The 14,862-nt window shown below is 42.6% G+C and overlaps 1 protein-coding gene across 2 annotated transcripts in view; it reads right to left on the bottom strand.

Moving 5' to 3' along the window:
- LGR5 (leucine rich repeat containing G protein-coupled receptor 5) overlaps window positions 1-14,862 on the bottom strand; it is a 78,412-nt gene that overhangs the window by 27,310 nt on the left and 36,240 nt on the right. For both annotated transcript variants that reach the window (XM_053407106.1, XM_053407105.1), the window contains exons 3-4: window positions 14,120-14,191; window positions 11,479-11,550 (exon numbers count right to left, since the gene is read on the bottom strand). In XM_053407106.1, coding sequence (XP_053263081.1) covers window positions 11,479-11,550; window positions 14,120-14,191 — 144 coding nt within the window. The remainder of the gene's footprint in view (window positions 1-11,478; window positions 11,551-14,119; window positions 14,192-14,862) is intronic.

Genomic DNA, 14,862 nt, shown 5'->3' with positions numbered 1-14,862 from the left:
AGTTCCTCAGAAAGTAAAGGAATAATACACAAACTAGACAGCGAAAGAGGGAAAAGCAGCACTGGGAGGTGGGGTATTTCTTGTAGCAGCTGCAAGTTTTGCTTCCATTTTTGATCAACAGCAGTTTAGTGTTACATTCCAACTTTATACTGTTGTTCAAGCCCATGGCCTGAAGTTGCCTTTTGTCAAACAAGGCTTAGTCGAGATTAATCACACATCACCTGCTTCAGGAAAAAATGGCAAGCTGTAATGTAAAGTAATGAAAGCAAAAGCTTTTGGTCTTCTTCTTGCAGCCATACTGGTCAGAGGTAGGTTGTTGATGCACAAGCCCAAGGCTATTCTGAGTCATTCCCATCTCAACCATGGTTTACAGTGATGTCCAAACCAGCTCCCTTGTTTAGGAAATACTTTGCGGGCTAAATAGGTTGTGTCCAGATAAATTATACAAAAAAAGAAAAGATGAAGTAAAAATATGCTTAAATGTTTTCCTTTTTCACTGAACAAAACGAAAATGCAAGCAGACCAAGTAATCTTGTACAAGGCAAAGCTAGCTCATTTGGAAGAAACTGGGCTTTATGGCAGGCCTGTTAATCTCTTTATTTAAAGCTGCTTCTTCGTTTTCGCTCATGTAAAATGTCAGGTCCTTTCTATCTACTTGTTCACAGTATTTCTACCTACTGCACGAGAACAAATAACAATTTCTGTGGCTTTATGCCAGGCTGGCAAATAACTGAGACAAGGTCAGTTGGAACAAATTTATAAAAGTTCAGTGTCAAAGCCCTTTTACAATTAAATTTTCAATATGAAAACTGACATGGCAGGCTGTAGGGACACAGCTTCCAAAACAGCTCACAAGGTCTGTCAACAAATGGGTAAAGCTGGAAATGTTTAGAAATACCCACTCTGCAAGGGCAACAAGAATATTTGTGCTACGTTTCCAAGTGAGATATACTTTGAATGGAAATACAAAGTTTCTTTGCATTTAGTCAGAAAGGCATTTCTCGTCTGTGTGACGTTTCAGTCTAAGCCAAGGACTTTAGAGTTCACCAGCTTGACAGTTACACTGATTAAAGCTTCTTTTTAAAAACCTTTTCTTTAATCAATTCACATGTGTGTATTTTTCTCCAGCAGGGCTAACATCCTGCCTTATATATGACCTAGATCTTATAGCTCTTTCTTCTAGCACTGCTGCTTATATAGGACTTTAGGGATAAGACCGCATGATATGCCTGAGCAGCGGGCATACTCTGTACCAAGGCACCAATAAAATCAAGATTTAACCCTCTTAAACAATAAATGATGGGCTGTCTGCATTTTACAGTAATTTACTTCAGGGCCAGCTCCAGCGTCATCTGCAGTGTCATCAAGTGTCATCTTGCTGAATGGAATGGTACTTGATGTGCACAGGAGTGCTGGGTGAGAGGAGGCACCACTGAACACCTGACCTCCTGGCAGCGACGTTTCTGCCACTTGCTAGGAGAAGGTGAGGTGGTCAGTGCTGTGTGAGTGCATCCATGTGCCTACACAACATCCATCACAGCACCCCTTTCTCTCCTGGTAAGCATCAGAGCCTGCTGCTGGGAGGCCAGGTGTGTGATGCAGTCCCTCCTCACTGACTGCTCCTAAATGTGCACACACCTGTGCACAATTTCCACTGAAATATTCAAAGTAATTACTTACAGAGCAATCCAAGCCCTTCTTACACCAGACTTGTTGGGGGCGGGCGGGTGTTGGATTGAGTGGCGGCACCTTTTGGCTAAGATCTACCAGCTGAGCCAGCTTCCTGTTAGCCTCTGACAGGAAGTGACCCAAGCTCTGACAGGAAGTGACCCAAGCGACACTCCATGGGTGCTGACCTCCTCCGTCCACATGCTGGAGTATCAGCACCAGCAGAGTCCATCGTAAATGGAACATTCTGAGGGAGGGGCAGAGGTGGGGCTGAGCTATTCAGAGATTCACTGGACCCTGAGCTGGTCAAGGAGGTCATAAAACATGATGGGGTACATTTGAATTTGCAATTAGGTATAACAGGGACAATACAGATATAGCAACAGTTAAAATATATAAATTAAAACTTAGTCACTAACATATAACCTTAAATTATCATTTAAGGCCTTAATCATTATGATAGCACAGCTTGTTCCCTAAGTTTTATGGCAATCGCACAGAATTTGGCTACCCTTAGCGTGATCTCAGGGTCCTTGTCCTCTACAAGGGATTTTAGAGATTGAAGTTCGGATTCATTTGGAGATTTTTGCATAGCAGGGGTAATAAATACCGAGCGTATATCCCCGTAGAAACGGCAGCATAACAAGGCATGAGAGGCAGTTTCTACCTCCATCAAGCTGCAGTGGCAGACTCGTTCTGCGTATGGTTTACCCTCGAATCTGCCCTACAATAAGGCAGATGGCAGCATGTTGAATCTAGTGAGGGTAAATGCCTGAGCTGGTCTCTCTGCCATTGGAGATGCCATTGGGCCAATCTTGATCCAACAGCTGTGCCTGCCTAGAGCTGTTGCAGGGGCTGGGCCCAATTGCCCTCTCCCCACTTTCTGCTGTCATGAACAGTAGGGCTACAGATGTGGCAGCGGCTCTGCTGCCCCAAAGGGTCTTGGCAGCAGCGACTTTGGATTGTGCCCTAAATTGTTCTATTGGTGGTGGAGGTATCGTTGGTAAGAGCACCAGTGGTAAGAGCACAGCAACTGGTTGTAAGCAGCTACAAGCCATTTTACATTTACACTTCCCACAGTGAATAACAGAATCCGTAGAGTTGAAAGGGACCCCCTGAGGAACATCTAGTCCAACCCTCTGCAATGCAGGAATATGCAGCTGTCCCATATGGGGATCAAACCTGCAACCTTGGCATTATTGGCTCCCCACACTAACCAGCTGTGTTATCCAGGCTGAGCGTCAACTTAGCATTGCAGGAATCACTTCTGCCATAAAGTTTCAAGGTGATTTATATATTGGAACAGAAAACGTAATAAAAAAAAAAGTAGGTAGGATCAAAAAGAAACTCCGACTAAAAGTGATCCTATATAAATTCAAGACAAACAAAACATCCAACGGCCACTGCAAACATTAGTATAAGAACTATTAAACAGCCACTAACAAAGCCATCAAACCTCACAAAATAAAAATTAACAGCTAAATGCCTGGGCGTGGAAGTACATTTTGACCTGGTACTGAAAATATATCAATGTTGACAACAGGCAGGTCTCCCTAGAGAGAGCATCCCACTGTTTTTGGGAGGGTGGGCACTCTGCAGGCCCTTTGGAGTCATACATCTTTTTAAAAAAGGTTTAGTTCTGTGCATTAACTTTTAACCTTTAAATGATACAGGATATATACCTAAGCTTATGGCAAGCATGCACTACACATCTATACAGAAATAACTATACTAATTTCCCATTCAAATCCAGCAAAGTTAATTTTTAACATGCCACGCTAAGAAGCTACTGTAGCATGTACTACTACAGAAAATGCAACCCAGTTAAAGAGTTCACAAAGCAGTCTTAAAACCTACCGCCACAAATGTTCCTTTGTTATCTAATCTTTTCTTTTATTCCTAAGTACCATTTTTCTAGTTACAGATAATAAAACTTTTCATTAGTGATTGTGCTTCCTGTCATAATGTAAATAATGCATGCTGATCTATAAAACATGCAATGAAAACCTTAACGTTTTCATTCAGTTGTTTTAGTTGCGCTGATCAAAGTTTTGGCACTTTCAAAGCTAAATCCATTAGCTCATAAACTGTACCTTATTTAAAATTTAAAATATATGGCTAACATGTGGAAAGTTTAAAAGCAGCTATTGTGCTCAAAAGTGGGCCAATTTAGGGATACTTTTTATTATTTCCTACTATAGATAGCATATAAGGAAGAATATAACATGAAATTGATCATGAACTCACTTAAAATGTCCAAATCTTTCAAGGAGAATTCACGAAGCATAAGGAATGCAACCTAGTGTCGCTTTTAATAACAAATTGTGCGTGCTCTGCAGCTTATGTAGAAAATATTATACTTTAAGAGTTATGACAATCAGTCTTTCTCATTTATTCTCGTTATATCTAGGAATAAAATACTGATTCCTTATGCTACTACAGTGCACTTTCTGGGACACAGCCATGAAGTACATTCACCTCAGAGAAAATACAAATACAGGATCTGAGAAGCCATAAAGGGCATTGAAGGAGGAAGTAATGAATGAGAACTAAAGATGCTCAGAGGCTATTCTTAGCTTTCATCTAAGGCCTAGATGTCAGTTTGGGGCATTCCAAAGAGATGTATAGGCAGGATTTCCTCACAATCACCTTCATAGGTGGTTTTTAAAAAACCTTTCATATTATTTGTGAATTTTTAAAGAGATGCTATAGAAAATCTGCACATGTGCATCTGACACTAGAAAAAAATTCCACCATGAATCACATGGAAAATACTCCAGGAAATAGCCTTATTAGTCTGTTGCAGTTTGAGGATAAATCAAATGCTCTATGGTGTTGAACTTTCATGTGCAACAGTCTGCTCAATGAAGTCGAATATAGTTTTGTTTAGGCACGCACTAAGAACCAGAGGAGTAGATAAAGTGGCAGAACTAAAAGCAGTGTTTTCCATGATACAGTGGTACCTTGGTTCTCGAACGGCTTGGCTCTCAAACAAATCAGCTCTTGAATGCTGCAAACCCAGAAGTAAGTGTTCTGGTTTGCGAACGTTTTTTTGGAAGCTGAATGTCCGACGCAGCTTCTGCTTGACTGCAGGAAGCTCCTGCAGGCAATCGGAAGCCACGCCTTGGTTTTTGAACCATTTCAGGAGTGGAATGGACTCCCAGAAGAGATTAAGTTCGGGAATCAAGGTACCACTGTAAACATAATTCTGGATGTCTCTCACATTCCTGATTGAATAACACTGTTGTTACCTGTGAGGAAGAGTTCCATGTGGACAGCTAAATACATAGGCATATGTTGCATCAGAATTCACAAATATTGAACTCATTTCAAAATCATTGTTGAGCTTGCAGGAAGAGTCTTTTTGTAAATTACCCCACAGTCCAAAGAGCATGAACACCAGTCTGCCTCCAAACACACAGGTGGAATCTAGACATATATAAAAAATGTTCTGAAAATGCTTCTTGAAAAATATATTGAATTTGCCATAGCTCACCATCACCATCGAGTGTCACATTTGTATAATGCACTTTACAACGCACTTAAAACATTTTATTTGCAGCTGTGTAGCTGAGTCCACAGACTGCTTAGAAGTTTCCTCAGAATACTTCCTCTTGAGTAAATCAAACAGCCCAGTTCCTGAGCCTTGGCATTTTTTTTACACAGTTTCCAGTCCATTTCGATTAATACACAGGTTGAGTCTTTCTGGGGCTCTCATATCTCTTCTGGGTCTATCCCCTGGTTGTGGGTCAGAAACCCGCTTCTGCAGCTGCTTCCAGGCACAATTTCAGGATCCCAGCTGTTTCCTCTCTGGCACATGGGGAATCAAGAATCCCTAATGCATAGTGCTCCTTTTTAGCAGGATGCAACGTCAAGCAGCTCATGAACTAAGAGGCCAGCCCTATTAGCTGCTGCTGCTGCTGCTGCTGCAGCAGCAACAACAGCAGGTCAATAGATTCTCTCTTTTTTCCCATATCATTTTTATTACTTTTACAATAATGCTTTCCATTACAATCTCTCCTCTTATATTATACATTTTGGCTTTTTAGAGCCATGACTTCCTTCAAACCTTCCTTGTGATTTTCTATCTTTCATTTCAAATTTCTGCATTTTCACTACTTCACCATTGCTTTAAAATCAAAAACATCAAAGCATCATATTTTCTTATTCTTCTCTACAGTGATTTTTATACCTTTCCTTACAAAGCTTCTTGCAGTCCTACCAACGTGTTTGATTGACTACAGTTGTCTTTCAAATAATTTACAAATTTAGTCCAGTCTTTGATGAACTTCTGGTCCAGCTGTTCTCGGATTCTTCCCTTCATTTTGACCAGTTCCGTATACTCCATTAACTTCAGTTGCCATTCTTCCTTTGTCGGTAATTCCTCGTTTCCACTTCCGTGCTAATAAAATTATTGCTGCAGTTGTTGCATATAGGAAAAGCTTAGTATCTTGTCTGTTAATGTCTGTACCTACAATTCCCAGCAGAAAAGCGTCCGGTTTTTTAGTATATGTATATTTCAACATTTTCTTAATTTCATTATATATCATATCCCAGAAGCATTTCACTTTCTTACAATCCCACCACATATGATAAAAGGTACCTTCTTTTTCCTTGCATTTCCAGCATTTATTATCTGCCTTATAGAGCTTGGCTAGCTTCATCGGTGTAATATACCATCTATACAGGTCAATAGATTCTCATGGCTGGTACAAGCAAAGTCAGGATGGGCAATGAAGAGATGGCCTTGCACCCATGGGAAGCCAGTGTCACATTTGGGAACCCAGTGTTCCTAAATGTCGTGGGGCAGGCAGTCCTAGCATTTCAACACTTGCAGAGGAAGATATATAGAAATCAGAATAAGGATGCAGTTAGTAGGGCTTTCAAGTGGAGGAACAGAGTTTGACAACTCGGCCCACCTTGCCTCATGCAGAATCTCATTGCAGCACGTGGCTGGAGCGGAGGCTACAGACTGAATTTGTATGCAAAATGAAATGTAATATTAAACATTAAAATGGTTTGTTTAAGATCGGGGGGGAGGTGTAGCGTTGTTAATCCGGGAGGATTGCTCTTTCAGAGCTCTGCCATCACCGGCGATCTCCGGCATTGAATGTGTTGGTCTTGTGTAGGGCACCAAGGAGAGCTTGGCTGTCTGGCTGGTGTACCGACCACCCAGCACACCTGCAGCCACCCTGTCAGACCTGCTAGAGGTGGTGGCGGGCTGGGCCTTGGAGTTCCCAAACCTACTGGTTTTGGGAGACTTCAACGTCCATGCCGATGCCGCTCCCTCCTCACAGGCTCAGGACCTAGTGACTTCCATGGCAACACTAGGGGTCTCCCAGTTTGTTTTGGGCCCCACTCGTCAAGCAGGCCACACGCTGGATCTGATCTTTGGGGCTGGCATAGATGTGATCATGCTCCCCCCTGTGGAAGTGCCATGGTCTGATCACTACGCTCTGAAAGCCAAGATTGACTTCCCGCTCCTCCCCTGCTCGGGTGGCGAACCTACTTGGGCTTGTCCGCAAAAACAGATGGATCCTGATAGATTCTGACAAGCCTTGCGGGATCCTGCTCCTCCTGGCGACTCATTAGATGACCTTGTTGAGGACTGGAATAACTGGCTCTTGGCAGCCATTGATGAGATCGCGCCTAAGCGCCCTCTGTGACCCCATCGAAACCGGGCCCCTTGGTTTACTGAGGAGCTCCGGAAAATGAAGCGGGATCTCAGACGGCTAGAGCGAGTATGGCGACGGACTCGTGACGGAGCCTCAAGAACATCTTATAGGACGCTTATGAAAGCCTATGAGATGGCTATGTAAGCTGCTAAGAAATCTTACTTTGCAGCTTCCATTGCATCCCTTAGCTCTTGCCCGGCACAACTTTTTAGAATAATTAGGTCAATAACGTCCTTAGGAGGACAACCAAATTTAAGCACAAATTCGACCCACAGCTGTGAGGCATTCGCGAGCTTTTTTGCGGAGAAAGTCCTATTGCTCCGCCGTGACCTCTCTGCCAATTTAGATACAGTGACTGAACTGGAGGCCCCTCGACTGACTTCAGGTACAGTGCTGGACCATTTCGATCAGATACTCCCTGCTGTTGGTAGGCCCACCACCTGCCTCCTTGATCTGTGCCCATCTTGGCTGATTAGGGAGTGTCCAGATGTTCCGCGGACCCCCCTGGTTGAAATTATCAATTTGTCTCTTGACACGGGGACATTCCCAGGGGAACTGAAGGAAGCAGTAGTGTGTCCACTCTTAAAGAAAACTTCATTAGATCTTTTAGACCTATCCAATTACCGCCCAGTTTCAAATCTTCCATATCTGGGTAAGGTAATTGAGAGAGCGGTTGCTGAACAGCTTGGTAGGTTTCTGGAGGAAACATCGGCTTTAGATCCATTTCAGTCCGGTTTCCGTCCTGGTTTTGGGACCGAGACGGCTCTGGTTGCCCTCACAGATGATCTCCGTAGACAACTGGATCGAGGCGGGTCAGGACTGCTGATCCTTTTAGATTTGTCAGCAGCCTTTGACATGGTCGATCATGATCTTCTGGACCACCGCCTCGCAGACGTGGGGATACAGGGCATAGCCCGTAACTGGCTGTGCTCTTTTATCTCTGGTCGGGGACAGAGGGTGGCACTAGGGAGGGAAATGTCGTCGCGCCATTCCTTGGTGTGTGGAGTGCCACAGGGCGCAATTCTCTCCCCGATGCTTTTTAACATCTTTATGCGCCCCCTTGCCCAGATTATCCGGAGCTTTGGGCTGGGCTGTCACCAATATGCTGATGACACTCAGCTCTATTTGCTGATGGATGGCCACACCGACTCGGCCCCGAACACACTGACCAGATGCTTGGAAGCTGTGGCTGGATGGTTTCGTGGGAGCTGATTGAAACTAAATCCTTCGAAGACAGAGGTCCTATGGCTGGGTCGGGATGGCATGGGGATGAGGGACCAATGCCCTTCTCTTGCGGGGGCCCAATTAGTGCCATTGCCTTCCGTTAAGAGTTTGGGTGTAATCCTTGACGCCTCCCTTTCCATGGAGGCGCAAGTTACAGCAACAGCCAAGGCGACATTTTTCCACCTTCGCCGCATCAAGCAGTTGGTCCCTTACCTTTCCTGCCCCGACCTGGCCACAGTGATCCATGCGACGGTCATCTCCAGGCTTGACTACTGTAATTCGCTCTACGCGGGGCTGCCCTTGAAGCTGACCCAGAAACTCCAGAGGGTGCAGAATGCTGCAGTGAGGCTCCTCACGGGGTCTCTGCCACAGGAGCATATTCACCCAGTGCTTTTCAAACTGCACTGGCTCCCGGTAGAGTACAGGGTCAGATTTAAGGTGGTGCTTTTGACCTTTAAAGCCCTTCATGGCCTAGGACCCTCGTACCTACGGGACCACCTCTCCCGGTATGCCCCAGGGAGAGCCTCAAGGTCCATAAATAGCAACACCCTAGTGGTCCCGGGCCCTAAGGAAGTTAGATTGGCTTCAACCAGAGCCAGGGCCTTTTCAACTCTGGCTCCGGCCTGGTGGAACGCTCTGCCTCATGAGACCAGGGCCCTGCAGGATCTGATTTCTTTCCGCAGGGCCTGTAAGACAGAGTTGTTCCGCCTGGCCTTTGGCTTGGAGCCAATTTGATTCCCTCCCTCCCTTTCTTTCTTTTTTCTTTTCCTTCTCCTCCTGCGATGAGGCTACATTTTAATATTTTAATGTTTCCATATTTTAATGTTGTATTTTAATTTTGTTTTTAAGTTTTAATCATTCAATTTGTTTTTATTATTGCTTGTAAGCTGCTCTGAGCCCGGCCTTGGCTGGGGAGGGCAGGGTATAAATAAAAATTATTATTATTATTATTATTATTATTATTATTATTATTGGGAAGGTCCATAGGGTAGACCATCTGCTTTGCATTCAGAAGTCCTCAGGTTCAGTTCCATGCCTGCCCAGGGATGGCTGCAAGGGAAACCAGCATGCTCCCAGACAGTGCAGACACTACTAAGTTAGATGGACCAATGGTCAGATGTGGTATAAGGTAGCTTCCCATGTTCCCAAGAGATATTAAAAAAATCAGTACCTTCATGCAAATTCTGTTTTATAGGCTTTATCCACCTGTCAAAGTGGCCCACTGGGGGCAGGGAACGCAGGATGAGACCCACCAGCAGGGAAACGTTCCCTACCCCTGATCTAAATAAGCACTGCCCATTAATATCTAGGACATAAATGCCTGGTGGTTTAAAGGAATAGGCTACTTATCCTACTCATCCTAGTCCAAAATGCCCATCATCCTCTCAGACAATGGTAAAAGGATTTGTGGGGATGGGAAGAAAACCTGTTTGCCCCATGGTGATCTAGTAAATTAATTCTGCATTTGGGAATAGAATGTGCCTTTTCAAGGCAGGGATGGCTCTATTTGTGCTAGATGGAAGAATAGACATAGCTGTACAATTCTGGGTAACCTGTTGACAAGCAATAAGATGGGCACATGAGCAAAATGGGACAAAGCCATCAGAATTCAAATAAAACACCTTCAAATGAACTAACTTCTAAACCATGTCATACCTCAAAAGAAAGCTCCCATTTTGTAGAAGCTCCTAGTTGGCTTTTAAAGCTTTCAACTCCTTTTTTTTAAAAAAAAGGTTTCCCGGTTTTGAATAGTTTCAAAAGAATCCTCATTGTAAATCGGAAACCAAGAAGCAAATCACCTTATGGATAGAAAATTACTAGGTTGTATGAAACGAGAAACTAAATCTATGCACACCTTTATCAGACGGGCACTAACTCATTTGGAAGAAACAAAATAATCCTGGTTTTCTTTTCCTCAAAGAGGTCACATTTGCCAACGATCCTCTTTCAACTGATAGCAGCCTGCTCTGTACATGTACGGTACTTATCATTCCTATCTGCTGTCTGCTCCACAGCTGTTTAAAGTTCCTACTGACCACTCTCATTCTCTTTTTATTTTAATTTTGTCACCAAACACCCTTACACAGTCAACACAACCTCTCAATTTTCTCTCCTTCTTTCTCCTTCGCCTCCTCTTTTCTATCTTCTAGAAAGGCATTTGCAACAAAGAACGAGAGATAGCAAGATACTTTATTTAGAAACTCTGTTGAAAATTCAACTCTCTTTCAACACCACAAAGAACCCTTTGTTTATATGGCTTATCATATATATAAACACTCACTATTTAGGTTGTTGGAGGAAGCAACACTGATGCACAGAATTAAAAATCACTAAAATTGAGATGAAAGTTTCTTTTTAAATGCATTTCTGCTGTAGTATTCATTGGGTCTCGTTTGTGAGATTTATTTCAGCAATCATGTGGACTGTAGGCTTACTTTCATTTAAAGTAAAATATTGGATCAGACAGAATTCTAAGTTGACACACAGGTGCAATACATTGCTCAACCCTTGTTCTGCAGCCTTTGAAACAAGAGGAAGAGAGATTATGCCTTTGTGGCATAAAATACTAATTGTATATTTATTATTTTAATATATATTAAAGGGGACACTCTCATTGGAGGGCATTAGTACATCTGAATCTGTTCTATCTGAAAGAGAGACCAGAACGCTCAAGGAAGCAATTCCTTATTCAACTATTTTTTTGTTTAAGCAGTAAGAATTATACTTTGAAAAAAGTTGTGATCTTGTGCTTCATTTGTACACTCTTATTTCTGCCATCTAGTGTCACTTTGTACTTCAGATTATGCTATTTTTTATAATTAATGGAAGCAGAGGTTATACAATGACATACTTTGGCATAATCACCATTAACAACCATGTAGTGTATTATAGGGTATATGCATATACTTACAGAGACTGGAGAGAGTGCAGGTTCTGGAGTGCTTCAGCAGGAACTTGCTTTAGCAAATTATTCTGAAGCATCCTGTGTTTGGGGAGAGAGAGAGAGAGAGAGAGAGAGAGAGAGAGAGAGAGAGAGAAACAATTTTAGCCTACAAACCAGAGGCCAGTGTTTAGTATCTTACACTGGTATAACCCCCCCAGAAGGAAAATGGTTAGTAACATGGGTGTGAGATCTGGTCTCCAAAACAGTGTGTACAACCTGCTAGTTACCAATATTTTGAAACCAAGGTTTAGAGATAAAACCAAAACTTTGTATAATTTGAGAGCCAGCATAGCATCGTGGGGATAGCTGGAAGACTCTCTCTTAGCCTAAATTTTCTCACAGGGTTGTTGTTAGGATAAAATGGGTAGGAGAGGGAAATACACGGAGGAAGGTAGGATATTAATGGGATAAATTAATAAAATGTAAGTGTGTGCCTCTTCTCATCATTTAAAGAACTGTCCATATTGTGGATGAGTGGTTCCAGACCCACTTGGATGGTTTTTTCAGAAGGTGATGCTTGAGGAGTGTTCTTCTGCCCTGTGGAATCTTCAATGTGGGGTTCCTCATAGTTCAGTTTTATTCCCTATGCTACATGAAACCACTAAGGGATGCGGGTGGCGCTGTGGGTTAAACCACAGAGCCTAGGACTTGCAGATCAGAACGTCAGCGGTTTGAATCCCCGCGACAGGGTGAGCTCCCGTTGCTTGGTCCCTGCTCCTGCCAACCTAGCAGTTCAAAAGCACGTCAAAGTGCAGGTAGATAAATAAGTACCGCTCCGGTGGGAAGGTAAACAGCATTTCCGTGCGCTGCTCTGGTTCACCAGAAGCGACTTACGTCATGCTGGCCACATGACCCGGAAACTGTACTACGGCTCCCTCGGCCAATAAAGCGAGATGAGCACCACAACCCCAGAGTCGGTCACGACTGGACCTAATGGACAGGGGTCCCTTTACCTTTATCTTTTTACATGAAACCACTGAATGGGGTCACCTGGAATTTTGGAGTAGATTGTCACCCATATGCTGATGACACCCAGCTCTACTTCTCCTTTACATCCGCAGGTGAGGCACTTGTCTTGTCTCTGAAATGGACTGGATGAGAGCCAACAAACTGAAGCTTAATCCAGATAAGACTGAGGCTCTTGATGGGGTTACCTTCCCTCTGATGGAGCAGGTATGCAGCTTGGGAGTTACTTTTAGATCCTTTGCTGTCACTTGAGGCCTTAGTGGTGCAGAGTGCCTTCCATCAGCTTTGGCTAGTGGCCCAGCAGCACCCCTACCTGGACAGGACTAGCCTAACTTTTGTTGCCTATGCTCTGATAATCTCTAGATTAAATCATTGCAACGCATGATACATGGTGCTGCCCTTGAAGACAGTGCACAATTCAGTGGCCACTTTAATCACCAGAGCAAGATGGTTTGAGCATTTAATGCCAATCCTGGCTTGAACGCACTGCCTGCCAATTAGTTTCTGGACCCAATTCAAAGAGCTGGTCTTGACCTATGAAGCCTTAAACGGCTTAGGACCACAATAACTTAAGGACCACTTCCCCCCATATTAACTTACCTGAACCCTGTTATCATCATCTGAAGCCCTGTGCCATCTACCGTACATTACATATATTTAGGCATCAGGTGAAAACACTCCTCTCCTCCCAGGCCTTGGGCTAACTAAACAATATATGGCCTTTTGAACTGTGTTATGTGTGTAGGGTTATTTGTTTGTTACTATAGCATGTATTTTTGTGTTTTTATATTGCAAACTGCCCTGATGATCCTTAGATGAAGGGCAGTATAGAAATCTAATAAATATTAAATACTTAACAAAAACATAACAACACAGAGAATAAAATGCAGCTTAGAAAAAAACAATCTAGAAAAATAAGAACGAAAACTGGAACTACACATCTGCAGAGGCCTTGCTAAATAAATATGCTTCAAGGAGGTGTAAGAATATAGTCAAAGGCAGTGCTGCTTAACTTCAGAAGGAAGATGATTCCACACAATGGGTACAATCATGGATAAGGTACTCCACTTCTCAAAAGGAATGTTTTTCAGCAAAAAGCTGAAATCTGCTTGGTTTCATAAAGACCTGCTTGGAATGTACTTCACAGTTTAACAAAGTTAAGTTTGTTAACAGTTAGGTTTATCCTTAACTGATGACATCTACCAAGAAATAACATAAGATATGGGCGTAACGTTTCTTAAATACTATGATGTTTGAAGTAATTAATCTACTCATTTTGTCCATCTTCCCACCCATATAAATAGAAATAAAAGTGACCTTTTTTCCATCCTCATTATAAATGTCTCTGAACTTTGAGAACTAAAACCTGCCCTTCTGCAGGAAGTTAAATTACAAAATTAGATCTTTATTTGATATTATACAGAGACATTAACTTTATGAGTGAACTCATTTTGGGACATCACTCATCTTTCAAAGTTTCAAGGTTTAATACAATGAAGCAAATGCCTTATTTTTCTAAAAGCATCAACTATCTTTTCCTGGTCATACTCTGATCAAAATGAACAATTCACTTAAAGTGTTGCTTTAGTATTAGGCCCCAAGATCTTTTAAACAAACCACATAGAAATGTTGGTTTACTTACAGTACTTTAAGGCTGAAAAGCCCAGAAAATGCTCCTTTGGGGATGTGTGTCAGGCCATTTCCTGCCAGACGTCTGCAGGGTTAGAACAAAAAAAGATAAATAGATTTTATTTTATGTGGAATTAATTTGGATGTTAAAATACACAAGACAGTTATATTGGAAGCACCAGGGCTAGAAGGAGTTGTTGAAGATCCCAGTTTTGTCATCATTAACATTCCGTGTGAAACATTTCGTAACTACACAGTCCATTTACCGTCAGCTGTGCAAATGCATTTGCTTCAATAAACCTGGCTTACAGTGCACGCCTAATTGTCCAACCTGTTCTGCTTCAGTAGCAAACAATGCAAAATTACAGAATGCAGATTGGCTACTATTTTCATAACTTTACATTTGCCCCAGTAGACATGAATTTTCCCCAGCAGACATAGAAAGCACACAGATAAATTGCCAAGCTTCATTAGCTACAAGAGAGCACATGGTTACAAAAATGGTGCACGTTCCTTCAAAGTGTTGTGCTTTAAAAAGCCGACCGGTCGTGAATGGATAGAAATTACATGTGGAAATGAGCTGCTGATGATTTGCCTTTCTGCGTTACATATGTGCTTCTTAAAATAATGTTAACTGCTGATGTCAACCTGAGCAGAGTATCAGAGGAATTTGATAAATGTTACGTCAACTTTCATTTCAAATACAGTGGTACCTCGGGTTAAGAACTTAATTCATTCCGGAGGTCCGTTCTTAAC

Source organism: Podarcis raffonei, chromosome 10, assembly GCF_027172205.1.
Source record: "Podarcis raffonei isolate rPodRaf1 chromosome 10, rPodRaf1.pri, whole genome shotgun sequence".
NCBI classification, from domain to species: domain Eukaryota; kingdom Metazoa; phylum Chordata; class Lepidosauria; order Squamata; family Lacertidae; genus Podarcis; species Podarcis raffonei.
This window is presented reverse-complemented; position numbering and strand designations above follow the sequence as displayed.